The sequence below is a fragment of the Coloeus monedula genome (assembly GCF_965178545.1).
Source record: "Coloeus monedula genome assembly, chromosome: 6".
NCBI classification, from domain to species: domain Eukaryota; kingdom Metazoa; phylum Chordata; class Aves; order Passeriformes; family Corvidae; genus Coloeus; species Coloeus monedula.
Genome location: NC_138786.1, coordinates 26,856,532 through 26,883,474, shown reverse-complemented (window position 1 = coordinate 26,883,474; position 26,943 = coordinate 26,856,532). Strand labels below are relative to the sequence as shown.

At 40.2% G+C, this 26,943-nt stretch overlaps 1 protein-coding gene across 1 annotated transcript in view; it reads left to right on the top strand.

Moving 5' to 3' along the window:
• Positions 1 to 3,858: 3,858 nt before the first annotated feature.
• Positions 3,859 to 26,943, top strand: part of LTK (leukocyte receptor tyrosine kinase) — a gene marked incomplete at both ends in the record, with an annotated part of 90,165 nt that continues 67,080 nt past the window's right edge. The window contains one exon of the mRNA XM_082284214.1: positions 3,859 to 3,901. Within this exon, the coding sequence (XP_082140340.1) occupies positions 3,859 to 3,901 (43 nt within the window). The remainder of the gene's footprint in view (positions 3,902 to 26,943) is intronic.

The following is a 26,943-nucleotide window of genomic DNA, read 5'->3' as shown; positions in this document are numbered from 1 at the left end:
TCAACCCCTTTTAACCTATTATAATTTTAAGGGGTAAAGCCTGACTTTTAGCTGTTATGCACAACTTGGAGCAACTGGTGTTATCTGTGGCACTGGCCCCAATCACTTTTTGCAGGGGTGTGCTCTCAGCAGTGTCTGTAGCAATCAAAGTTCACATTTTGTCTGACACCAGATAGGTATTTTTTCTTAAAGACCTTGTGTGTGCAACAGGCATAAAATCTGGGTCTGGATATATTTTCTTCATAATTCCTTTGTAAAGTAATCCAGAGATCAAGCATCTAACCATCATCAGATCTTGCTTAGTTTTTATGGAACACTGAAATCACATATTTGAAACCAAAATACTTTTGTAGCTTTTTTGCTTATGGGAAAGGTTATGCTGAGAATTTCCAGGTCCCTTAGGCTGTAAAGAGTTTTATGATCAGTTTTAGCTTACATAGTTCTTCTATGCATGAAGATGTGAAGCTTTAATGGCTATGGAGTAAAGCCAAATCTTCTTTCTTTATTTATGTACACTAACACACAGTTTGTTTTATGGATAAGTGACCAGTCTCAAAGTCTGACAATACAACTTTAAAAAAGTGATCAATATTCTCAGTAGAAGAATCCAAGAACAAGTTAGTTTTGTGCTTAGATACCATCTCTGTCACTGAGATATCTTTGGTTAATGTCTTCTGTTTCCAGATGTTTTCATAGTAGTCAAATCCTATGTCTGTTAAAGACTTTTGTCGACCAGTATCTAGGGTGCTAAGGCAGGCTGACTGAGCACAAATTTCTTTACATGCTTTCTGTTTGTTTGAAACGAGTCTGTACTCCTTCTTCACCTTAGTGTGCCCAGTCTGTACCATGTCACCCCATTCACCTTGCTTTCCTGGATATTACTTCCATCATAAGGAATTTTTGTTTAGCTTTTGCCCTACAGCTTGTTTCTCATGAAAGGTTTATGAAATCTCTGCTGCATTTTTCTCATCTTTTTCTTAGATTAAAATATCATGATACAGACTTTTGTACTGGATATACTATCAAAAATGTGCTGTATATTTCTATGCACCATGCAGCCCGAGACCGAACTGTATGGTGGTTCAAAGGTGGTGTTGGAGTTACGTGAACATTTGCCTTGCTTTGTGTCCCATGTAGAAATGTATTTTGGATCAGTCACCACTCCAATGTTTTCTTCCTTTATGTGGGAAATATTTCCCACTGTTTGTAATTTTTGTCCCCTGAGTGTACATGTAAGTGAAAACTCCTTTTTTTCTGGCACTGAGTAGACCTTCATTGCTGAAGCTCTGCTTGCTTAGCAGCTGAGTGCCTCATCTCCCTTCAGTTCTGAGGCATTTTCTTGGTAGCACAGTGGGAACTTTTCTTGCAACCCTGTTCCAAACATTTTTGAGATGGGTTAGATTCCTGTGTCATGTTTACAATAGTGGATGCCCTCAGACAAATGTAAGAATAAGCATAAGCACATCTGCTTCCCTCTCCTGGGCTCCAGTAGGTTGTTCCTGTGTTGCTGAGCCAAAGATGGTACCATAATTCAAGACCAGTGGGTTTTTTCAGTTGCTAGTGTCCAGATTCTGGCAGTGCTCTAGTGAGTAAGTGCCCAGTTTAAAAGCTTGTAATAGTCCCAATTGCTTCCTGACTGACAGTCCAGCCCTCTGATGATGCAGCATTGTCCCTTGCTCCTAATTACTTCTTCAGAGGTTTCTTCTGCACTAGCGGTGTTGCTGCCATTCCCTTGTTGTTGGGCTTTTTCTCTTTCTGTGCATGCTCTTGTATGACTTGCACACTGTTGGTGAGTGGTACTTGCTTGTAATTCCTGTCCCCCTTCCAAATGCTGGGCATTGTTCTGACTTCTATTGTTTTCATACTCTGTATATCTTCTTGTGTTTTTCACTGCGTGACATTTGTTTTTTCTGTATCCTGTCCTTTATCTTTAAAATCTTTGATTCCCTAAAATAACAGTATTTGTCTGGTCTGGGTGAATGCTTTACTTGACAGATATCTTGTTGAGGATTAATTATGGACCTTCCCATAGACCAAGGTCTACTTTGCTTAGCCAGGGCTCAACCTCTCAAAAGTGTCTAATGAGGCAGTTGGTCAGAGATTAGTCACCTTATCACCTGCTTTTACCCTCTGCTTAAAAGCATCACAAGCATCTATCTCTTTTTTATAGAATGCCTCACATTTCTGTAATGAGCCTCGGAATTAATCTCTCTTTGCCAAACTAAATGAAAACCAGTTGCATAACCATGGAAAATACAAATTTCTTTAAAACTGAGTGTTAACAGAAACTGTGTCTGCTGCTGCTACCAGTTCCTTGCAGATACAGATTATTTACATTTCTCTTCATGGGAGGGTTTAGATAAGTATGGAAATTTCCTGAGGTGCCTCTACTTTTTACCAATTGGGAGTAAAAAATTACCTGCTTTGCAACCCCAGAGCCTCAGCCAAGAAATTTATTTATGAAGAGATGGAAAGCTGGCAGCTTTTTTCTTTTTTTTATATCTGGTCTTGGTCTATTACTTTGCTTGGGAGACAGTTAATATAATTCAACTAGTAAGCAACAAATAATGTCTGTCTTTATTGCTACCATAATTTTGTAATTGATGTGGCCATAGAGGAAAGCCTCAGAATGATGTTTACTTCCAAATCATCCAGGTTGTGTTCAAAAATAAGCCTCTGTAAATCTGCTGAAAGTAGCAATGTGTTGCTGAACAAAAAGCAAGTTTGTAGATCCAAATACACGATTAAGATACAAAAATAAAGTCTACCCTTGAGAGCTGCATAGATATTGGTGGAAGACTCAGAGAAGGTTAAGTAAATTAATTGAATTTTTTGTCTAATCTGTGAACCACAATTAAATATGGAATGCAGGCTTCTGCTTTGAAAGTGCCAGGCCCACCAGACCTATAAGGGCTTTAGTTCATGTCAGCTCCAAATCTCTCCAGCTCCTACATTTTGAATGGTATTGTACTCAAGACTCAGATAATACCTGATAAATTCACAACATCCACAATAAATTATGCTAATTTGGACTAAATCACCCCTAATTCAGGGTAAGAGTATCTACATGGAGAATTAGTCATAAAGAATGCATTCTGATTATAAAAATAATATCAATTTTAGAATAAACTCCCCATGAAGGAAAGACACACCTGCAGTGCAATTGAAGGCAGAGTGAACTAGTGTAATTGAAATGCTGATGGTCCAGAAGAAAAAGGAGTTTAATTAAAGTGTTTAAAGAGCGAATGCCCAAACTCACAGGTGGAATACCTACACTTTGCTGCGCTACGGGTCCTCACTGCGTGTTTCCAACAGAGGCTGTCCTGCTCAGGATTTAAGTGGTTATAAGTGAAGTTAAGGGAAGAAAGATATCTAGGTTGTGTAAATAGGTTCAATTTCTCTTTCAGGGCAGTCAGTGAACACAATTCCAGGCCACGGGGATCATCTTAAATACAAGCTGAGTTTAGTCCAGCATGAATCTCGTGTGTGTTATTGAGCCAGCTACAAGAGAAGACTGAGAGCGGGGAGCAACCCAGTAAGATTAGGAATTCATCTTGTCCTCGTGAGTACTAATGCCTGCAAATTTATAGATGGATATGTTCATGTCTGAAGCAACTGCCTTTTGGATTTGCTGATCGTGCAGAAGCGGTATGCAAAACGGGAGGAGGAGGAGGCAAGGAAGGGAGGGTGGCTCTAGGACCCATACGAGCCTTCCCGAGCAGGAGGTGGGAATTTTCCTCCAAGGCAGCAGGAGCCCAAGCCCGGTCTCAGAGCTCCAGCGGAGCCCGCAGGAAGAGCCTGGCACATCCCCTCCATAGCCGCGCACCCGGGTGGGACCAGCCCGCACCCCGCAGAGCCATGAACCGGCTACCACAGCTGGTGCTGTGGGTCACCGCAGTGGGTAAGGAACTTATTTTTCTTTCCCCTTATCTCCTTATTTTGCAAAGTCCCTCTTCTGCCCAGAGACTCAGACTTATTGCCCCTTCCCTTTTACCTTTAAAACCAGAAAAATGTTCTTTTCAGAACAGTAGGGGGAAAAGGGGAGATGGGGAGTGAAAGTACATGCATGAAACATATATAAAGTGCGTGACATGCGGGAAGATGAATCTTGATGGTTATTGATTGTAAGTGAATTTTGTTCACTGAAATGAATAGGTGATCTGTAGTTTTAGAAAAGCTGCTGCTGTCGAGGCTCTGAGGCTGGATGCAGGCAGTAGTTGTACAAGGGTTCAGCATGAAACTAACAGCTTTACCCTAGGACCATTTTGTTTCTCTGGCTATTGGATTGTTTTCTTTGGGGCTATTTTGGAGAGGTGGGTGAAAGTAATGCTCCAGGAATAGAGAAGGTTGCTTACAGGAAAGGGTGTCATTTGGAGAGGATGCTTTGTTTAAGCAGGGAGATGAGGGACAGAGATAAAGAGAGAAGAAAATATTTGGACTATAAAAGATGGACTTAGGAGCTCCCACCTGGAAAGTGGTTCTCAGGCTGTTTTGAAAGGAATCTTTGTGCTGCTGTTTGTCACTGTCAGCTTTGGTTCTGAAGTACAGCAAAAGAAATGAAGTGACAGTAGGAGAGAAGAGAGATGTTAGGAGGGAAGCTGCAGGAATAGGAGAGAAGTTGGGAGGTGGAAGCATGCATGCAACCAAAGATGGGAGAATAAAGTAGGAGTGGGACACATTTACTACATGTGCACAGTGCCAAGCAAATTAGGAAAGAAAAGCCTCAATCAGGACATGCTGAACTTCTCAGAGATCTGCAGTTACAGTAGTACCCCCAGTGTAGGTACAGTGACTACAACTTGACCCTTAGACAAGGATCAGGAGACACTTTGTATTTCTCAGTGTAACAGATCATGTAACTTCCATGCAGGAAAGGAGGAAAGGCAAACAGGTTGTTGGCCGCTACAGCTAGCTCTTGCTAGCGCAGTGCATTTCTCTCTCTGACTAAATGATGAACTTGCATATATTTACTTTTATCTGAAGACACACTGGGACATTAGTTTCTAAGCAGGTTTCACGATTTAGTTCTATTTACAATTGTATGTTAAGGCATAGCACAGAGTTGTTGATTTCAGGCTATTTCTGGCCTTTTATTTCTATTGGGAGGAAGGAGGTTGTTTTACTTTCGAAGGGTCCCAGGACAAATGTGCCTCATGCTGGAAGAGCTGTATGTCCCTAAAGCCTCAACTTTTATGGCATGTGGTCTCATCAAGAACTGCTAAGTATCTTTCCAGTGTTTTTGGTGGAGTGGCTTTCAACATGCAAGTAAGATTAATGTAAGGAACAATAATTATATTTGCTGTATATCCAAGTCTATGATATGAAGCATGTCTGTATTAGGAAAGAGATTTTAAAAAGGGTGTGTTACAGAAAGAGTAAGTAAAGAGCTAAATGAAAATAAACGTACATTTTACAATCTCTCTCCAATCTTCTGCCAAAAATAATCACCCAGGGTGAGACTTCAATGCATGAGCGTTTAACTGTGTAGCTGCTGTCATAATCTTCACATGCGGGTTCCTTGCCTCACTATGAGGACTATTATGGTCAGCTCTCAGACTCTATAGTCAATTAATTTAAAAACCACTTGTATTTCCACTGCAGAATTTTTACTGCAGCATATTATTGGAGTGGCTTTACATTTCCCTCTTTATTTGGAAAGCCCAAGGTCCAAGTGATGAGGGATTTGCAGGTCCTATTTTCTCTCTTTTATTTTCCTGGCTGGCATATGAATTTCTAATGAGCTCTGTCATAAAAGGATGATTTCAGAGTTCCCATCCACTGACAATTTTTGGCACATCAAAACACTGGGGGATGTTGTAACTCCTCTTGGTGCAAAAATTAAGACACTGAGAAAATTCAGGAAGTTGTAGAGAACGACAGTAGGAAAAAACCCTCAGAAAAAGAACCACCAAACCGAAGGTAACAAAACCGGGAAAGGACTCAGGGCACAGGTATGCATTGCATTGTTCAGTGTGAAAGCCACTTCACAGTCATTTGGAGGCTGAGGTTGCACACTAACCTCAGGTCTCAGGAGGTGGTTAGGAATAAGGTGAAAAAAGCTGCCAAATGAATGTCTGGGAGAATTTCCTTTTTATTTTAAGTACCAGCGTTACTTTGAGCCTTCATATTGGATTCTTTTCTTTTGATTACTCGAGCTTGGTGAGGGCTGGGTAGGTCCGTCCTTTTCTCTTCTGTGAGAAACTAGGCTGTGCTTGGCCACATGTCATACTCTTGCCTTTGATTGTGCAGAGCCAGCTATCTGCAAAATTACAGTAGATCATACCTACTGAGCAAACCTCAACCACACTTCTGAATGTGTGGTCAGGTTTATGTCATTGCTCAGAGTTTAGCTATTGAGTATAACCACAGTCCGTGAGATAATATTAGCAGAGGCATTTTGTCAGGATTTCTTTACAGTCCCTTCCAGCACTTGTAGTGCAGCTGTCACAGAATAGGGTAACTTACGTTTAATTTCAGCCTGGTGAATAGTTACGGTTTTGGATTTTGTTGAATCCTTTCTTAGGCAGAGAAGCATAGGAAGCTTGATGGTGGGTTTAGGAGTAAGACAGCCATCTTTTTGTTTGGGGAATGGTGTATCAGTGTGGCAATGAAGAACCCCCCATTCCTGGACGCTTGCATCTGTCTAACAAACAGTTTTCAGAAGCCCCAAACCTTTTGTGTCTTGCCCTGGGTTTATCTGCCTCTCAGAACTGAGTTGACCTGTTTTGTAGAAGAGGAGTATAAACTGGCTTAAGTTTAATCAGTCCACATGAGTATGAAGATATGGAAGTACCTTATTTTGTTGTAAGCCAACTTAAAATAAACCAGTGCATCTATTTCACTTAGACAAATGTTTAGTGTTTTGTGTACCTCTTTGTTGGAGGAGAGCATGTCAAGCATGAAAGGGATGGGACCATGTCTTCTCTTTTGTCTCTTCATTGAAGAACTTCGCTCTTATTTTCTTCTTCTTGTGCCTATCTCTGCTCAGTTAAAGTAGCACACAGGAGCAGTAGTGATTTCACTTAAATGGTTCCAACCAGAACAGCATCGAATGATCCTTGAAATTTGTCTTAGGAGTTGTATCCACAGTGCTTTACTGTGCAAATGACAGCATGTCTCCATACACTGTGCCCAGTCCGAATATCCAATTCAAGGCGCTATGGCTGTCACTGAAAGTCAAATATTGGGTGGATGCCTTGAAATGAAAACAAGACAGTTCTTTTTAAGTCTTGGACATTACCAAGCTGAGGAGTCTTTGAAATACAGTGGAAAAGGATATGATAAATCTATGGGAATCCCACAGTAAGGGAGCACATGCAGACAAACACAGGGATTTCTAAACTGCATCAGGAGGGAAGACTAAGTTGCAGGAGGCAGAAATCAGGTAGTGAGCCGCCTGTACTTTTACTTTAGAGCTGAAGTCAATGTCTTATGAGCAGCCATAGAAGAAATCCATCTTTCTGTCCATGTCACATAGCTGCACATTTTCTAATTAATCCAAAAGATCAAAGTTGGAGAAAAGGATGCCTCACTCCAGTGAAGTTTCACAAGCATTCCTCTCCCACTCCCTGGAGTACTAAACAGATACACGGGACAGGAGAGTTCCTGTCTTCAGCCTGCTTGTATATGTGAAGCAGTGCATGCTGGCTGTGCTGGTGTGTGGAAGTGCATCTGTGATGTCTGTGACAAGAGTGGAGAGAAATTTTCATCTTGAATTAATTTTAGTGAAAACTGCTGATGTGTGACAATAAAGTGAAATGCTTCATAAAGTGGTCTAGGTTTTGAGCTTCTACATTTGGTCATTTGTTTTGTGTGTGCACCAGGTAGTTCATACTGAGACATTCAAATATATCTACATGTTTTAATTTTTTTGTTGTTGTTGTTTCACACTTTTGCACAGAAAAGCCTTGCATTCAGAAATCTGAAATATTTATTTCAAAAGCATAAAACATGATTAGTTATTAAATGTTTCGTTTTGACATGAGCTCTTCTAATCCAGCACTCCCTGCAGTGTGTTGGTCTGTGCAATTTTATAAAACTTCTGCTCTGGAAGATTTTTAGGTTGACCTGTGACAGGTTTTTGTTTGGTTTGCTTTTTTAAAATCTCTTTGGGCTTGCCAGTAATTTGGAAAATCCTGAATTAAAACTGTCCAGTTATTTTATAATATCACATTCCAATCTGTACATAGACTTGTGCATGCAGGTGATTGTTCTTAGGCTGATGCTCATTACTCTACATGCAGACAGTGACTGTACTGTTTGTAGCTTGGTATTGGGTCAAGTTTCTCAGAAATAAAAGAAACAAAATTAACTTTTTACAAACCTTTAGTAAAAGCAGAAGCACAAAGTGGCTGCTGAAAGGAGAGGCAGGCGAGCTCTTTCCAGAAATATATGGAGAGGAAGGAACCCACAGGGTTCATAGTTAACATAAATTGATGAATGTCTATGGGAATACAGTTACAGCCATGCAACATCTTGCCTTCTGTATCTGGAGACTTTTATCTGAGACTCTTACGAGTAAGCATGATTCCTGTATTGAGTCCTTCAATCAGAGGAGGAAAATAATGACATTAATTATGTTAATTAATTGGATCAGGCTTATAGTCTTTTCCTGCCTCTCAGCATCAGTCCTTCCTCTTACAATTCCTCTTCCTCCCATTCCATTATAATTGCTCCTCTGCTTCTCTCGTCTACTGGCATGTAACAAACCCAGTGCTTTGATGTGGCCCGCTAACAGCATGTCCAAAGATGAAACCCATGGCAGGTAGGAGAGCAGGCTGGCTTGGAAAAGGAGTGAATTGTAGTGTTTGATGAGAGGTGACTTGTAGCTGACAGATGTGCTCTGAGTGCGTAGGGAGAACAGCTCCCTTATGAGAGTGCTAACAGACCACAGTGGTGTGTTGTGTGTTGCAGGAGGAACATAGAGAGCCTTTGTTTCAGATTGTGACTTGTTCAGCACCACTAGGTTACAGAGGGTCTGTGCCTGGGGAAGGTCAGCTTCCCGCCTTTTTGTGCTGGATGCACAGGAGGGAAGTCAAGGTGTAGAACCTTTACAATTAAGCAAATGTGGTGTCAGGACCTCTCTGGGCCTCTGCAGTGCTTAAAGGATTACAGCTTCCAGGCAAGCAGCAGGGTGTCACTGAAGCATTTTGCTTTCCTCAACGTGGTGTATCTCCATGTTGTGGCTTCTCCCAGTTGTACCCTACCAGCACAACTGGACCCGCGAGGAGAAATGGAAACAGAGAGAAATGACATAAAAGGAAACAGAGGTGACATTCCAGTCTTCCTCACCTAGAAAAAGCAACTCTGCCATGTGTACTGAGTAAATAAAGAGCTCAGAATTTCAGTGAGATATTCACCCACAGGCCAAATGTTATCTTTTTAGGAGAACTTCAGGTTGATTTTCTATATGTGCTCCCTAACAAAAAGCTGGCTGTAAAACCATGAAACTTGACACAATTTTCCACTTGTTGGTGAAAAACTTAAGATTTCCAGCTGGCTTTATATTTATTTTAGGCATTTGGACTATGTGATTGTTGTAGGTCCCTTCCAACTGAACTATTCTATTCCCTGTGAAGGTATAAACCTCCCTGACATTTGCACTGATTGAGTTTAAAAACCTATTGTACAACAGCCTCATCAGAGTTAGTCAAGAATAAAAGTGAAATATAGAATTATAATATAAAATTAAAAGCTGAAGTCTTTTCAAAAAGCACAGATTTATCCTTGCAACTCAGATGAACTTTTGCCCTGTCTAATGGGAGAACCATGTCTTTTAATAAGACATCACAGATTTTCAGCTAATTGGTATCTGAAATCCCATAAGCTTTGGCTTATCAGCCAAGAATGATGCATTTATTCATGTATTTCAGTTGCTCAGTTAGGTTTTTTTTTTCCCAGTTTGTAGCACAGCATGTGTTTGAGGGCATAAACAGCCGAACTTTCTGGAGTTAGAGCATCCACACCTCTCCTCTGTGTCTATGTTGATGGTGATACATATTTACATATTAAAAATACAGGAGTGATGAAGTAACTGAGAGTGACAGTAGTAAGTGACATGAAAGGATGTGATGGTGTTCTGTTGCACAGAATTAAGTACAGGAGGTGATAAGTATCTATTCCTACATTGTTCTGGTGAAGAGTTTTTGTGCTATTCAGAAGCCAGTAGAAACTCAAACTGGATGTTTTTTTTCCTGCCTTGAAGCAGAACTGAGGGTCATGCTGGAAATTCAATGAGAGCTGAACCAGACAGGTTACTGGTTCAGAGTCACAGTCGGCTGGAATCACAATTCCCACATCAGAGGTGCTGTTGGAAGCGCCTGCTTCCATGCAGTCATGCAGGGCTGGTTTGAGTGGCTCTGCAGTTGTGACCAAGACCTTTTTCTATATGCTGAGGGTGAACTCTGCTTGTGCACTTTCCCTTGTAGCTCTGCCTTACCATATCTGCTCTGCTTTCCTGGCCTTAGGGAGGCAGGAGGAAAGTGGGGATACACACAGAGGAGAGGAGGTGGCCAAGGCTGGGCGGCAGAGCAGGATGAAGGAAATCTTTTCCAGTGGAGATGAGGAGCCCAGCCAGTGTGGTTTTGGATTACCAAAAGAGGGGTTAGCAGCTGTCAGCCTGAACTCAAGCAACCTCAGGCAAAGCTGAATTCACTCTGGAACAGAACTGAACAATGGCTTTGCTTCACTGGATAATTAATTTCGTGGTTTTGCAGACCCGTGTGCCTTGACTAATATTTTAGACAATGCAGGAGCATGGATGATTATGCTTACACACTTCTAATAACTCAGATGTCTTGATTTTTAAAAATTTTCTGGTTTTGTTGTTATATTTAACTGCAGTTTAAATTTTCCAAATATTTGCTCTTTATATTTTTTTTTTCCTACTGAGCTCTGAGTGATTAAAGACCTATTTATTACTTTGACTTCAGCAAATAGAATCACATAAAAGCATGACTGCTTAAAATTTCCATGGTCTCTAACATGTTTTTAGAGTTTTCTCTGTGGTATTTTGATGTGTACTGTGCTGGAATTCAAATCTCTTTACATGAGTAACACTTTTAAAGTATGTAGTTCACAACAGGAGTATTTTCCGTGTTTATAGTCACTGCAGGAACCCGAATAGTATTTACAACCTCGGAAGGAAGCTTTCTTTAACCCCATGCAGGCAAACAGTTCAGACTAGAGTTTAGTGAGAAACTGGATTTTATGAATCCTATAAGCCCTGATAGCATAATCATTGCTATTACTAAATTTTTTCAACTTTCCTGAAGTCCCACATGCCTCCTGGCCCTTCAAGATCTATCAGGTTCTTAGAAGAATCTAAACTTTCCCAGAGTTTGACATTGTGTTCGTCAGTCTGTTGCAGTCCTACAGACAAAAGTCAGTAAAATTTGCAAAAAATAAACTTGTGAATTAATTATAGGCAAAACAACAGGAGTAAACCAAGCTGGATTTTATTTAGCTGTGTTAGAAGGGCTTGTGTTCTAGCTATTCAGATGGATAGAAAACTGGGAGATGTACGCAGATCTAGCTCTTTTCACCTCATCTAGGGCTGTGCTAGATTGGTCTGACGAGACACAAGTATTTAGCCTACCTTCCAAAAGCTATTTTCATTTTTTATTTGCTAAATTTTGGACAGGGCATAAGATTTTTATTTCTTACCTTCATATTCTGATTCCCACACAATTTTTTTCCTCTCTTGTATGCCTTCCTGTATATATATGTGTGTGTGAAAATTAATGAAAGGAAAAATATGGTGGGTGGGGTTTTTTTGCAGATTATTTAGAACTTATTTTAGAACCTGAAAATAAGTGGAAAACCCCTTTGCTCTAAACATGTTGTCTTCCCGCAGTGGATGCGGTTATCCAAAACTGTACACTACTCAGGGGCTGCTTTTGATTTTGTGTGATAGTACATTAATTATTTATTTTATATAGTGATTACAGTTTTTCAGGGATCCGTGCAGCATGTGAGTGTACAGGTTATCAGCTTTGGTAAATCTAGCCAGTAGTTGTTTTCAATTAAGTTTCAGAAGAAATTACAATCACTTTTGTACTAAGGTATACGTAGGGTAAGATGGAGAAGTTATTTCATTACTGGTAGGAATTGCTTTGTGGCTGCAATAAGAAGGATTGATGAGAAGCAACAGCCTAATTAATACTGTTATTGATATTCTTGCACTGAGGAAGGTGAGGGGTAACTTATATCAAGTTGTTGTGGTTTAATCCCAGCCAGCAACGAAGCCCTATGCAGCCCTTCACTCACTCCCCCACCAGTCGGAGTGGGGGGAGAATCAGGAGGGCAAAAGTCAGAAAACTCAGGGGTTGGGGTAAAGACAGTTTGATAGGAAAAACAAAAGCTGTGCACACAAGCAAAACAAAACAAGGAATTCATGCACTGCTTCCCATAGGCAAAGAGGTGCTCACCCATCTCCAGGAGAGGGGGCCTTATCACATGTAATGGTGACTTGGGAAGACAAACACCATCACTCTGAACATCCCCCTCTTCCTTTTTCTTCCCCACATTTTTTATGCTGATCATGAAGCCACACGGTCTGGAATATCCCTTTGGTCAGTTGGCATCACCTGTCCTGGCTGTGTCTCCTCCCAACCTCCCATGCACCTCCAGTCCCCTCACTGCTGTGGCAGCATGGAAAGCAGAAGAGGCCTCAGCTCTGTGTAAGCTCAGCAATAATAAAAACATCACTATATTATCATCACTATGTTCAGCACCAATCCAAAATATAGCCCCATACCAGCTGCTGTGAAGAAAATTAACTCTGCCCCAGCCAAAAGCAGCACACAAGTAAATGCAGAATTTCAGAAATAGAAGTGCTGATTCTTCTACTGGTTTCTTTGGGCTCTTGAGACTGAGTGAACATGGAGGTCAACATTCGGGTGATCTGGTCTCTCCAGCTTTCATGCTTGTCTCAAACTCTCTAGGCAAACCCCAAGTGGTTGCAGGGTCTCATCTCAGCTTTGTCAGTTGTACTGCAGGGATGCTTTGAAATGATCTAGGTTAAAAGCTTTCTTGCTTTGTACGTAATTTTAATGTTTCAGTTACGATGTGACCTTTTACAGCTTGTGTTAGGTACAACTGAGGGTATGGTGATTGCTGCACAAGGACAAGAAGGGGATCAGTCTCACTGTGGGGCTAAAAGCAAGGTGTGCTGGGGCGGAAGAAATTGTTCTGGGAAACTCTTAGTCTTCTGGGGTTTGTTTTCTGAATCTCTCCCAACAGTCTTGGAAATAAGTATCTTGTGAAACCAGCCTGTAGGATTAGACATCTGAATTCAGACTATGTGAATACACCCTGATCTAACTCAGGGATGGCTGCTTTTCAAACTCTCCAAGGGAGCAAGTGCTCAATGCCAGCCTTGTCAGCTTGGTGTCAGTGAGCTGGCAACTGCCTTATGAATTTGTACCACAGTGAAAACACCTACAATTCTGTTTTACTAACTAGAAAAATATTTGGTTTAGCTATCATTTAGTTCTGGTTTTGACAGTTTCTTATTTTTGGAACATGTTAGTTTTTTTGCATTCAGTTAACAAAACTTGTAACAGTTTTAGGGGACAAATTTGGGCTAACAGTCTGAATCCTACCATTGATGCTATGGCACTGAGGAATAAGATACACACCATGATGTTGTGTGCTGTTCAAGTCTCCCCCTAGCCCTTCAGACAAAATAGTCTGTTTTCAACTTTGATCCACACCATGTACAGAGTGTTGTTAAGAGGAGGTGCTCTTAAACATTTATGGATAGGACTGAAACTGTTCTGAAGGTGGAGAGCGAGGGTTCGCATTTATCATCTTAAAGGAAGATAGTAAAAAAGTTTTGAGCCCAGGCTTAAATTTTATGCACAGAATGTTTCATACTCTCTAGCATACACAGAAGTGCTCCCATGAGCTTTTAAAGAAACATCAGCTACATACAGGAATATTCTTCAGCATGTCCTTTCATCCTTTGTGACACAAATACACAAAGGGGCAAGAAATAAAGCTGGTCAAAGTATCTTTGTGTAATCTTCCTGAGAATGGCAAAGGGAAAAAGTATAGCAAGCACTGTTCTTCTGTTTTTTGTATTCTCTAAGCTCAGGTTTCACAGATAGGGTTAAAAATCATCAAATTAAACATATTTATGAGCCATCTGGTTTCTGAGTCTTTCCAGTTTGTGTTTGCTATCCTGGGTAACTATTAAGTCATTTTTGTTGCTGTAATTTTCATGTCATTACATGGCTCCAGAAACTGCATGTTTAAGAAAAACACTGTAGAGAACTGAATTCAGAGTAGAATTATAAGCACTGGCAGCACTGGAGACATTTGTCATTCTTTCAATCAACCTAACATACTACTAAAAGTAAATGCATAAAAAAAATAAATTTTTTCTTTTAGCGTGTATTTAAGTTAGGTAATGCAACCTTCCAGCTCTCTTTGCCTACCTTTCTTATAATGTGGCAAGGGGAGTCAGATTTCCTAGCGCTGGTTTTCAGCCACAAGTTTTCCCTATGATTTGGGGAAGACTCCTTAGCCTTGGTGCCTTAATTCTTGTCCTATTTTACCTATTTTATCTCCCTTATTCAGATGTGGTGAGATATAAAACAGTAAATGTTCTAGTTCCTTCAAATAGATCTAGTGCACAGAATTACAGAATTTTTTTTCCTTTCCTTTTTAAAATAAAATATAATTAAGGAGAATCTATAACTCCATTTCACTGGAAATTTGCTTTGAAGAAAAATTTATTCTTTCACATTGAATGTTGGGTTACCAATTAAGTTTTCTATCAGCATTGGCTTTTCCATTGGTAAAGGGCAAAAAAGTGTTTTCCGTAAAGGTGTATATATGTATTACTTTTCCATAAAGTATCCTTATTTGCTGCTGAGAAGGCACAACACTGACGAATAGATGTAAAATTCCCTCTTTTTTGCCTGGTGACCTGATTGATATTCCTCCTGCCAGCTTGGTCCTTTGTGACACTGACTCAATTTTCAGAGTATGGTTTCATCTTAGGAAGAAAGAGAGGAGAGAAGATGGCTGTAATTGCTGGTGTTTGTTTTCTAGGTGCAACCAAATGCTTGTGCTATTTGAAGGAAATGCATTTTGTGAATGCTACTAAAATACACTAATCAGCTTCTCTTTCTCACTCTGCCTTATTTTGACAGAGCAGTGTTCTGAATGTTATTTCCGAAGTCAAATTCATTTTTATGGGTTTTAGAACCTTTCTGGCTGTTTTGTGTGCTGTGCAAAGCCATTCCCAATTCTCTGCAGCCCTGCTGCCTGCCTTGCTCTTCTGCATGTGGCTTGGTAACTCTTACACACAGTGGATAGGAGTACCTGGCATGGGGAGCTCAGGGAAGGCTGCACTGGCGTCTTTACATCTTGTAAGAAATACACAGCTTATTTCTCTGCTTTTCTTACTTGCACCTGGCACGAGCTTTAAAAGAATGCAGAACAATCACCTCATGCCTCTATGCCTTTACTTTCAAAGCCCAGATTCCCAAATGCATAAAGAGGAAGGAATAAGTGTATGCAAAGAATAAAGCACACATTACTCTGGCTGTGTGTGCTTTGGAGGCAGGTACTACTTACAGGAGCAGAAGATTCTAGCCATGATGCAAGGAAGACATTTGAAATCTTGGCTGACAAACTGTTTAATACACTGCTTAAACTTGTGCTCAGTTTAACATTCCACCTTCTTAGCCTCCTCCAAGTGTTTGTTTGACTGCTTTCCTCTTCTGGAGTCCAGCTGGCATTGAGAGACTCAGCTGTTAGGAAGCACATTTGGGAGTCTCAGCTGGCACTGGCAGACTCCACACGCTACTGGAGTACTTGTTGGCAAAGCTGTGGTCCCTACCTTGGAAGCTGGCAACAATTTCTAGCTGAGGCTGTGAGGAAGATGTCTGAAAGGTGCTTGACTCTAGAGCTACAAGGTTATGCTGGGGAGATAATAGGAGAGGATGGTGTTTGTCCACCTTCACTGCCACAGTAACCACACCTTCTTCAGACGCACAAGTCTGGGCACTGCTCTGCGTGCCCTCAACATGTGCATATACAGCAGTGTCCGTGACTGCCTGCAAAGCCAAGCACAGGCCTCTCTGCGCCCTGCATGCTGCAGCCTGCTCCTTCACAAGGTTGTATCAATGAAGCCTGCCTTGGTAATGTTCTGGGAATGGAACTGGCTTCTCATCATTCATCCCTGAGAGTAACTTCAAAACCTAGTCTTCTCTGAGGAGGCTCTGAGCATAGAAGACAGTGAAGCAGATATTCAGTGTCCCAACAACAACTGCTTCTACACAGCCGTCCAAAAATACTGAGATATAAGAGGATATAGTAAGAGATTCTAGCTTGGCTACTTCAGGTATGGTTATGACACTATGGCAGGGTACATGGCACTGTTTTTTTTAACACAAGATGGAATTACTTCCTGTGTGGAGGAACACACAAAGATATAGATGTATACATTTCTTCGCCTCTGTGCATGTGTGTGACTTGATTACGTACTAATGTTGTTAATGTAAATCTATCATTAAGTCACTGTTATAATTATAGTAAATCCTATTGGATGGATTGCTTTATAGTTGTTAAATCAGTTAATTATTAAGTGCTGCTAAACCCTTCTGCATCCTTATCTTTTGTGCTTATGTTCTTTGATTCTGATTTGATTTTCCTTTTTATGTTTCATTCATTTGGTAAGTAATAGAGTGAAACTTGCCCCTGAACTCTGTTAAAGTTACAAATTCATATGAAAACCTGCTTTTTGCCAAAACATTTACCTCTGATACTTTAAACAGCACAAACCATTCATTTGCAACACAGGGCAATGCAAATAAAATCATATAGTTATTTAGGTTGGAAAAGTCCTTTAAGATTGAGTCCAGCTGTTAATCCCTCACTGCTCAGTCCACCACTAAACCACGTCCCCAAGTGCCACATCTACACATCTTTTGAACGCTTTCAGGGATGGTGATTCCACCACTTTCCTGGGCAGCTTGTTCCAGTACCTGAACATCCTTTCAGTGAATTAACTTTTCCTAATGTCCAGTCTAAACTTCCCCTGGCACAACTTGAGGACATTTTTTCTTGTCCTGTCACTTGTTATCTGGCAGAAGAGGCCAAACCCCACCTGACTAGAATCTCCTTTCAGGTAGTTGTTGACAGAGATAAGGTCTCCCCTCAGCCTCCTCCAGGCTAAAACCCCAGCTCCTTCAGCCCCTCCTTGTAAGACTTGTACTCCAGACCCTTCACCAACACTACTGTCCTTCTCTGGACATGCTCCAGCACCTCAATGTCTTTCTTGTAGTGAGATGTTTCAAAATGTGCTTCCAAAAGGATACACTGTCTACTATTGACTGTGCAGTTCCCTCAGAGTGCATATGCTGTGCTTGGTCATACCTTCTCATTACTGTAAATAAAGAGACGTTCATACTCTTCTTGCAAAGAAGCAGTAGCTTTTGTTGACCATGTAGCTGACTTTTGTGGTGATAGGGATTCTTGGAAGTTCTTGGGACGCTTCTGGTATTTACAGGTCATTTGCAACTTCCTGACGCAGACATGTTGAGGCTTTTTCAGGGGGAGCTAGTACAGAAAGGCTGTTTTGAGATGTGTGATTCTGTGAGAGCTCTGGAATGAGTTCTGTTGAACACTCTCTCCTCCATTGGGATGATATCTAGTGTAGTACCAAGTGGGCAATGAGAACTCTTGACAATCATATACAGAAAAATCAGTACTACTCAAATATGTATTTGATCTTTTCCTGTGGATGATAATCTGCTAATTACAGCTACAATTTCAGGCTGTTTAGAATGGAAAAGGTAAAATGATAAACTGGATGGGTAGTCCATGCATGGTCTAAAGGTAGAGAAACTGACAGGTGTGCTGTATTTGGTGGGCATGACAAGTCAAGAAACCCATCCTTGGTCTGATAGTGCCTTTCTAGATATCAGAAGAGTGTGCACTGGAATCGTAGGAATTGTGTGGAATTAAAGAGCCTTTCAGGCAATGTCTGTGTTAACTGTTATAAACTACATGTCACTGTGAGTAAAGGACTTAAGTCTTTTATAAAGGACTCCATGTTGATATACTGCACTGGGGGCACCATTCCTTTAGGACCTGTGATTCAGGCTTTTAATGAGGATGAACAGAAAGAAAACGGTGCAGACTTTTGACCTCATTTTGTTTGTTTTCCTCATTGTGCTGGCTGGTGTCCTGGGAGCAAAGAGCTACGGCTGTCTGCTGTTCTTAGGTTGCCCATTTGGGGACTGAAGAATAGAAATCTCATTTTTCTCCCTTGTATGGACAGGTCTGGACTGACCCTTTGCCAGTGAAGAAACTGTAGCCCCAGGCCAGCAGTAGTCAGACACTTTAGGGTTCTCTAGGGACACTCTGCTGGAGTATGTAGTATCGTTCATAACTCTCTGATAAAGGCCTGGTTAAAGCTGAAGGGAGCTGATGTTCTCCTGCCATTTCCCCTCCTATCACCTCCAGAGACTGAGTGCTCTTCTTGGGATTCCAAAATAACTTAGTGAATCAGAAGATAAGTAGTAGTGAAACAGGTCTGGCCTTCAGCACCCACAGTGTTTCATGAATTCACTCTAATAAAAGATGGTTTTCTTTTCTCTTGCACAAACATAAGAGCCTGATAGGAGGCATCCAGAAAATTCAGTATTCATGTCTTCTGTTTATATACAGTAGTTTTTATGTGCTTGTTTCTCATGCAATAAGCACTTTTCAGTGATACCTTTTCCTGGTCTTAAAATCAGGAGTCAAACACAGTTAGAAGGGAAAAAGGGATTTTACCTTGGTATTTATTTTAAGGATCCCTAGGTGTACCACATCTGGGTCAAAGGCACCAAAATGCACACTGGAAAATGCACCCCCAAAAGATCTGGTATAACATTATAGGTTTTACTAATTAGCATATCTATAAAAAATTCCCCAGTGAGAAGCTTGAATGAGCCCCCCTCCCCAAGGAGCCTTCCCCTGGATGGTTCTATCTTGGTTTACAGAATGTGTTCTGGAGAGGACCTTGGGGTCTGGGGCACACTGATCCCTACCTACGAAGCTTCTAAAATGTTTAGTCTCTCAGCTTGACAAACAAATCCAAGAATGTAGGCAAAAAAGCACTAAGAATACAGAAGTTGTAAAAAAGGTCTAACAGGGGTATAAAGAAAAGGCAAAAAAATCATCATGGCATCATCTTAAATATCCAGAAATGCATCCAATTATGTTTCCTTACTGCCTGTAAATGAAATAGCTCAGGATTGTCCCCATTATCTTTCAGGCACTACTTTTTTTATTAGTGTTTAATCAAATTACCCATGGTCTGAAAGGAAGTCAGAAATTTTTCCAAGAATCTTTGTTGCTTTGCAGACACCCGTTCTGGTTTCTCTTGTTTTGATATTCTTGCACTGATTTCTCACCAGGCTGGTGGTTTTTTGTAACATACTCATCTCCATCATGAATCTTAAGATAGACTGAAACATCTTTATAAGGAATTAATAAGAGTGGCCCCCTTGTCTTAAAACGGATCAAATCAGCGCTGGTGTGGTCTATAAGCTATCAGTCTTTTGGATTTTCTGCTACTCATTCCTTTCCATGAAACCACCTGAATGTAAGAACTGGAGGATATTTTCAAAGCAGTTAATGGGTGATAAAAGTGTCAGAATAGCCACAATAGTGTTGGCTGTGCCAGCCTATTGAGTGATTCATGAAGTGATCAAACCTCAAGCTCACCCTTGCAATAATGAGAGACAGTAATCTGAGGCCCTCTTCCTTGGCAGGATAGACATTCCCAACTTCACCGTTTCTATCTTGGCACTGATTCTGAAGGGGTCCTTTAAAGGAAAGGAAGAGTTCATAATATTTAAGGACTTCATGTCAGAAGTAAAATAAAAGGCTTTACAGGAAATATTCCCACTTAGCTGCTTTCCAGTTGTGAAGTGTAGTATTGTAGCCCAAAGACCTCACCTCTAAACCACACCTTATTCTCTTGGAAGCCAAAAATAAAATAAGATGAAATGTAAAGATAAGCAAGGTTCTACTCATTCTTTACAGCACAACTGTCTGTCTTCTGTTTTTTGTGTTCTGAGAGCAGTGGGAGCATCTGACTTATCATCCCCACTGCCTTTTACATTTCTTTACTAGTGGGGAAAACAAATGATAAAACTGGATGCAGGTGATTGCTCTTCCGTTTGCAAAGTTAGTTTCCCACCACAAACAGAGTAGTACAATTCATGCATCTTGGTTATGTTGTTTTAGGCCATGAGCAAAAACTGTGTCATATTTTTTCAACACAAGGGTGATTTTTTTGGATCAAAAATAAAGTTCAGGTCTTGGCACAAATGACAGAAGTGTCTTTGAAAATAAAGAAACAGTTTGCCAAAAAGCCATAAGGTAGTCTAAGTCATGCTTGACTTTTAGTCCTTTCAGGAAGTTCTGAATTCCAGGGCTGTCCCACCCACTTGAATTCTGTTACACAAAGTTCACTGCTCCCAACAGTAATTCCAACTGCAGTTTGAAAAAAGACTGCACCTCTTTCATTGTACTGGCTGTGAGTGAAGGTATTCATACTGGGGAGTCGTCTTTCAGATGGTAAATGCTTTGAACAGTGTGAATGAGCTGAGTCCTAATCCTTTCCATAAGAGAACTGTACAGATCTTAGTGGACTGCCCAGACTCACCTGCCTCAGAAGGCTTGGCTCTCATGCTACTCTGAAGCAGGGGACAGTGAAACCATCACTGTTTTTACCGTTCAGCATACCATCAGACTCCATGCTTATTGAAGTATCTCACTATTAGGAAGACTGTTTATATTTGTGCTGAGATTCAAGTTAGCATCCCAGCCCTGTCTGCACAGTTTGATTTCCTGATGATTACTCCAATTCTTATCTTTTTTTTTCTCAAGGTCCCTGCTAGTTCATATTTTTTCTTTCCAAGAGAGATTTCACTAACCTCATCTATACTATACCCTAGAAAGTGGCTTTCTAGCCATGCCACTGTGGCCTGTCAGGCCTCTCATTGTCGAAGAACATCCAAACCATTTTCATACTTCTTGTATGAAGTTGCTGTTGAGGAGGGCCTTCTTGGTCTCTGATGTACTTCCTTGACATAGTCTTCCCTCTGTCTGAGACCTTTCCTTTACCTTCTTAATTTTTGACCTCCTTAGACTGGAGTTGATGCCTGCCCGCCTGCCCCAGCACTGTCATTGTCTTCAGCTTTGCCTGCACTGCTGAGTCCGAGGTTGCCTTGTAAGTTGGTGCTCTTGTAGTTGCTACTCTTGCCACTGCCTTCGGTAGCTGTGCACAGACCTGCTCCTCTGCATTCAGTGCACTTGTGTCCAAGGCCATGGCAGCGTGGCCTTGGGCAGCTTGTGTACCCTGGCACCTCCCTTTTTTACACTCTGCTCAGCTCATCTTTTTTCCCTCTGGGCTGTAGCACTCCATGATCGTGTGGAGCTGTCTAAACACTTTGGGTGCACTGATTTCTGCTCTCTACTTCTGAAAGCGTGTATTGTGACGACACAAAACTACCAATTAGTAGTTCATCCTCATATCTGGTTTTGCCTTATAGTCATTGCTTTCTAGTGGTTTTAGTTATTTGTTGCCTTTCAAGTATTTTTTCTATTTCTCCTTTGCAGTTAAATCTGTGGCACTTAAGACTGATGTGACATGGTCTGTAATTTAACTATGGCGCTTTTTTTTGTCAGTTGTGCTGGATTGTGCAAAATATTCCTCCAATTTCTTAACTATAATTCATGTAAACATGTCCACTTCTGGAGAGTGGCTGAAGTAGCAGGCCATGGTGCTAAGATAATTTCTGTCATTAAAAGTAAAAAATATCCATTCTTACTTTGCCAAGTGTTGGGTTGGGATTTGAAAAATTGTGAACTGTCCTCTTGTTTGACAGGTATATTATTTGCATGTCTTACATTGTTTCATTTGCATCTCTAATTAAATACATGCTTTTATGTACAAATAAAATTGGAAAATTAGGAATTCTTACTAAGCTTCAAACAGATCCTCTCTCTCCTCTTTCATCATATCTTTACATCCCTCTTCTCAATTCACATGTTTTGGTTTAGTCATCACCTACCTTGCAGTGTTCCTTCAGAAATCAATAGATGTCTGATGTACGGAGTCTCTATTCTGACTCTGTTCTGATTTTCAATTTATGCACACATGCTTAACATTTGCTTCTTTATGTCTCTTTGTTAATTGTCATGACTGGGTTTCATGATACTGGTTTGTCTCCTCCTTGACATGATTTCTGCCCACTTATCTCCATTCAATAAACAGGAATGTCCTAGGCATTAGGTGGTTAGGGGTCAGTGCAGATTAAGTGGAAACACTTTTCACTGCAGTTAGCCTAGTCACAGTTGAGTGGAAATTGTGTGAGCTCTTTTTCTCCCACATTTGCTAATTCCTTTGCTGGGGACTGTGCCAATACTGATAAAACTCTGCATTTCCCTGGGCTGCATGTAGAAATCTTTTTTTAACTTCAAATTACTCCCTAGAGATCCATTTCCTTGTAAACCGTTCTTTTTATGCCATGTGACTGCTGGACATGGTCTGGTCCTTCATCTGTATCTTTTATCTTCAGGATTATTCTTCAAAGTTACTAGTTGATGCCAAAGTTCTTCACAGTGTAATATAAACATCCTCTCCCTTTTCAATGTCCTGTCTTTTTTTTGTGGAGGAGGAGAATACAAGGAGTGAAAGAATAGGATGTGACCCTAAAGAACTTACAGGAGACATCAAAGGACGAGCAGGATTAAAAATTCCTCTGCCCTCTTCTTACAGATGGTAGTCTGGGCAGTAACAGAAGGAGCCCCAGGTAACACAGAGTGTTGGTAATGTGCTGGGGAATTTAATCCGAGGTCTTGAGCGTGAAGAATGCAAAGGGTATTGACAGAAGATTCAGTTGTCAGTCTTCTACTTTCCTGCAACCTAGTTTAGCTGCTGAAGGGCTGTTTCAAACATCAGTCTTTCACTGTCATGTCAGAGGTTCTTAACACATGTTAAGAGGCACGCAGTGAACGCGTGACAAATCGATTCATTGCATGGCACTGACAATAGAGTTCCTTTGGGTCAGCTCGAGCCATTCAGAAGTGAGTAGTTTCAGCTAGTCTTCTCTGTTAACTAGGTTAGAGTTTACACCCAAGTACTAGGTGCTGGAAGTCATAAATCCCACTCTTATATACTTGCTGGACAATTTATGGTAAGACATAGTTTAATTTCTTACCAGTATTCTTGTGCACCCTACCTTTTAATAACTTATGCCTAAGAAAACTAAATTTTGGCATGGAGCAATTGGAATCTCTCCTCCTGGAAAGGAATTTGGCAAATAGTGAGAGGAGGTTTGTAGCACTGCTTCCATATTTTCCTGGCAGTATTGCAGAGAAATTATAGAGGATGGAATCTTCCGTGCTGCTCCATACAGCTGCTGCCAGGGTACTGGTGGTAAGCATACTGCTAGATGAAGTTTAGCAAAAAAATCCTGTATTCATGGTCTCATGTAAAAATATAATTTGAGAAATATGGTGCTTTCTGACGAAGGAAAACCACAAGACTACAAGCTCTTGTACAGTTGCATAAATCTGATATGTTAACTGGAAAGTTAAGCTAAAAGTTGAAATACTTGTGTTGTAAGGAAAAAGTAGGATGAAGCAAGTTACTGGGAACAATATATTAGGCACTAGAAAGAGATTAGTTGTTTGTAAGGTTATATGAGCTGCATTTCCCTGGTATTAAAATCAATTGCACACCTATTAGTAACCTGTGTCTGGCAGAGTGTAAACAAGAGTACATAAATATCAGTGATCAGATCTAATTGTTTCAAACATGATGACAAAGAATTCTCTTAAAAAATAGGAAACAGAAAACACAAAGTTTGTATGCTTCTGGAAGCCGGTGTCCATGAACAGAACTGGAAGGTCCTTGTCAAAGGACATCAGTTTATTATTCATTTCTGTTACATGAAAAGCCTCTGAACATCACTGTGGAAGGCAGGATCTTGTTGCCTTAACACTTCCTGGTCTATTCCCTGGAGATCTAGCATGTTCTTTAATATCTGTACCAGAGAGCGGATCATAAAGAATGCAATACCAACAAGTGAACTGCTAAATGCCTTTAGAAAGGAAAATCACGAGTAAGCAAGAATGTGTTTTCATACAGATTTAGCCCAAAACATCTCAGAAGTAAATTTTTTGCCATGTTTTGGAAAGCTGGTGGAGTATGTCCCTGTCATTAGAAAATCACCAGCTGCAGGTGTGATTTTAAATTGGTGGGTTTGTTGCAACTTTAGGGTATAGGAAGACTGCAAAGTGTTTAGGATCTGTAGGAAATGTTCATGTGGGCAATGCCATTAGAGTCTCCAAAGATTAGGGTGGGTTTAAACCACGTTTTATTCTATGAAACAGTGTGTTTTTATCTATATTTCTATTGTTAATTAGTCAAACATAAAACAATATTCCCATTATTTTCTTCGAGATTGTGATCAGGATCCAGCATATCATTTGCCTCTCCTTTTACTCTTTCTAGATGTCAAGCAAATGCTCCTGTTCTTTGCATACTGAGATCCTTTAAACATTTTGAGACTTTCTAAAATGAGTGTTATGGCTAAGGCACCACCAGCCACTTTGTTAAGAGCTTTTGAGTTCCAGCTCTGGATCTTTAAACTGTTTATGCCTGAGGAGGTAGTGCTCTTACATTCTTATGTGGCATTTATGTACTGTGGGCTTTTTCCCCTCGTTGATACCGAATCTTCTGTTAATGGAACAATTTGCCTTTTCAGCATAATTATTGAGAATTATTCAGAATTACTGAGAATTTTATGATTTCTATTTAGTAAATATTTAGTATAATTTAGTCTTTACCTCCTCTTGTGCTCTGTGCTATCTAATACTAAGCCGAGTGCATTCAAATCTCCCAGATCTGAGGCACCAGTGATGTTACATAGCGTGTCACTGATTCATCTCTTCTTTTTCTAACAGAGCCTTTCCTTCCTATGCAGGTTTATAATCTCACAGCAGCTTCCCTAATATCTCAAGGGTTCTGGAAAGGTGTGTATCCAGGAGCTAATTACAGAGACAGATACACCAGTTGCTGGATCACTGGATATCTGTTAATAATTTGATACTTCTAACCTTGTTGAATGACCTCAGATTGTCTTTCTCCTCTGTATTAGAGAGCATGTATTCATTTCTTTCATTTCTGTACTGTGGTTATTTTATTGCTCATCTATATCCTTGTGGTTATCTGATATATATCACTGTCATATGAGAAAAAAAGCATCAACCATGACTTTTTAAAATCAGTCAAGGAAGTTTTGTGCGTACATCAGCAAAGAAAAGGGTGAGAGGTTAAGAAAAAATGTAGTAGATTTGTCAGATAGTACTTACTGCTGTTGTGTATCACATAGATATTGGAATTGTGTCAGTCACTGAGGTGCATCAAAACACCAGGTGTTTGATCACTACAAGCTGTGCAACACAGAAATGAATGTTAATTCTTAACTGATGGGAAGAGGATGAATGTTGAATTCTGTGCTGCAACATGCCACCAAAAAAGCCTAAAAGTGACCAGGAATGGTGAGACAGCATCTGCTATACTTTGTGACAGAAATATTGCAAAAATACACGGTTTACATAGAAGCAGGTGAATTAGCAGTAAGACCTCAAATGGAGAAGACAACAGTACAGGGCATGTTAACATCTAAGCATGTTCATTTTTAGGTTACCATAATCAAAATGATATTAAAAGAAGTTCTGTTAGTACAACAGGGCTTTGATGTGCCTGTTGAAAGAATAAATTAAGCAAGGTTTTTAATTATCTTTCACAAAACATGTGGAATTGGGGTAATTTTGAAATTAATGGAAAACATTGAATGGAACATAGAGTATTAACTGCTGGCTTCTTCATGAGGATAGATTCTTTAAATATTGACAACAACAAAATAGCATGGTGACCAGACTGAGGAAAGAAAACTCTAGAGACTAAGTGATACGTGTTTGTTTATGGGTAGAAATCACTAAACACTCAAAACCTGTGTTATAGATACTGTAACAGCATCTACACCTCAGAAAACAAACATAATGTTGCAAAAGTACTTGCTGAGAATAGAGATCATAGATTGTCTTAGAAGCATGCTTGAAAACAGACAAGCTATTACATAATGGAAGGATTGACATGAATTTGAAGTTTGGGTTTGATTAGGCTGATGCCTAGCTCCAGGAGCATCATGTAATGAGGAGTGCCCCATCCTGTCTTTCCCAACCCTTAGGCCTGCCTCTCCCTCCCAAAATAAATTTGTGTCTGAATGATGGGAACAAGTTTAAATAGAAGACTTGGAAAGAAGGCTATTTCCAGCAGTACCTGTTTCTGGAGAAAATGGCAGTATAAGAAACACAAAATGATTGAATATAGGCATTTAAAAGAGTATTTTATGCAACTGGCCATACTTCCAAGCATAAAAATGCACTGTGCATAACAGGATAAAGTTGCTGAATATTTAATGAGAGTATACAAATGATTATGTGAAAACATAATATAGCACACAATCAGAAAACTCATATCTTACCTTCAGCACACAAATTGTTACTGAGAAAAAGAGAGAAATTTTGTTAGTGTCAGTTCTGTTGATGTTACAAGTAGTATCAAGGTTAAGAAATATGTAGCCAATTCAGGAAGCTACATTAAATTCCTAGCAGTGTTAGCCCATTGTGGGTGTTAATATTCTTGGAATAAACCGGAAAGATTTCCTTTTATTAGCTGTTATTCCAGTTTATTTGCAACTGAGTTGGAATAATTCCTATCCAAATGCATGTGGGTGATCTTTAATTTACATAAATTAAATGACACGCTGAAAAACTTGAGAGCAAAACTTATTTTCTCTTAATGCAGATGAGGTTTTCTCTACCTCCCTCATTTTCTCAGGTGCAGTGATAGGA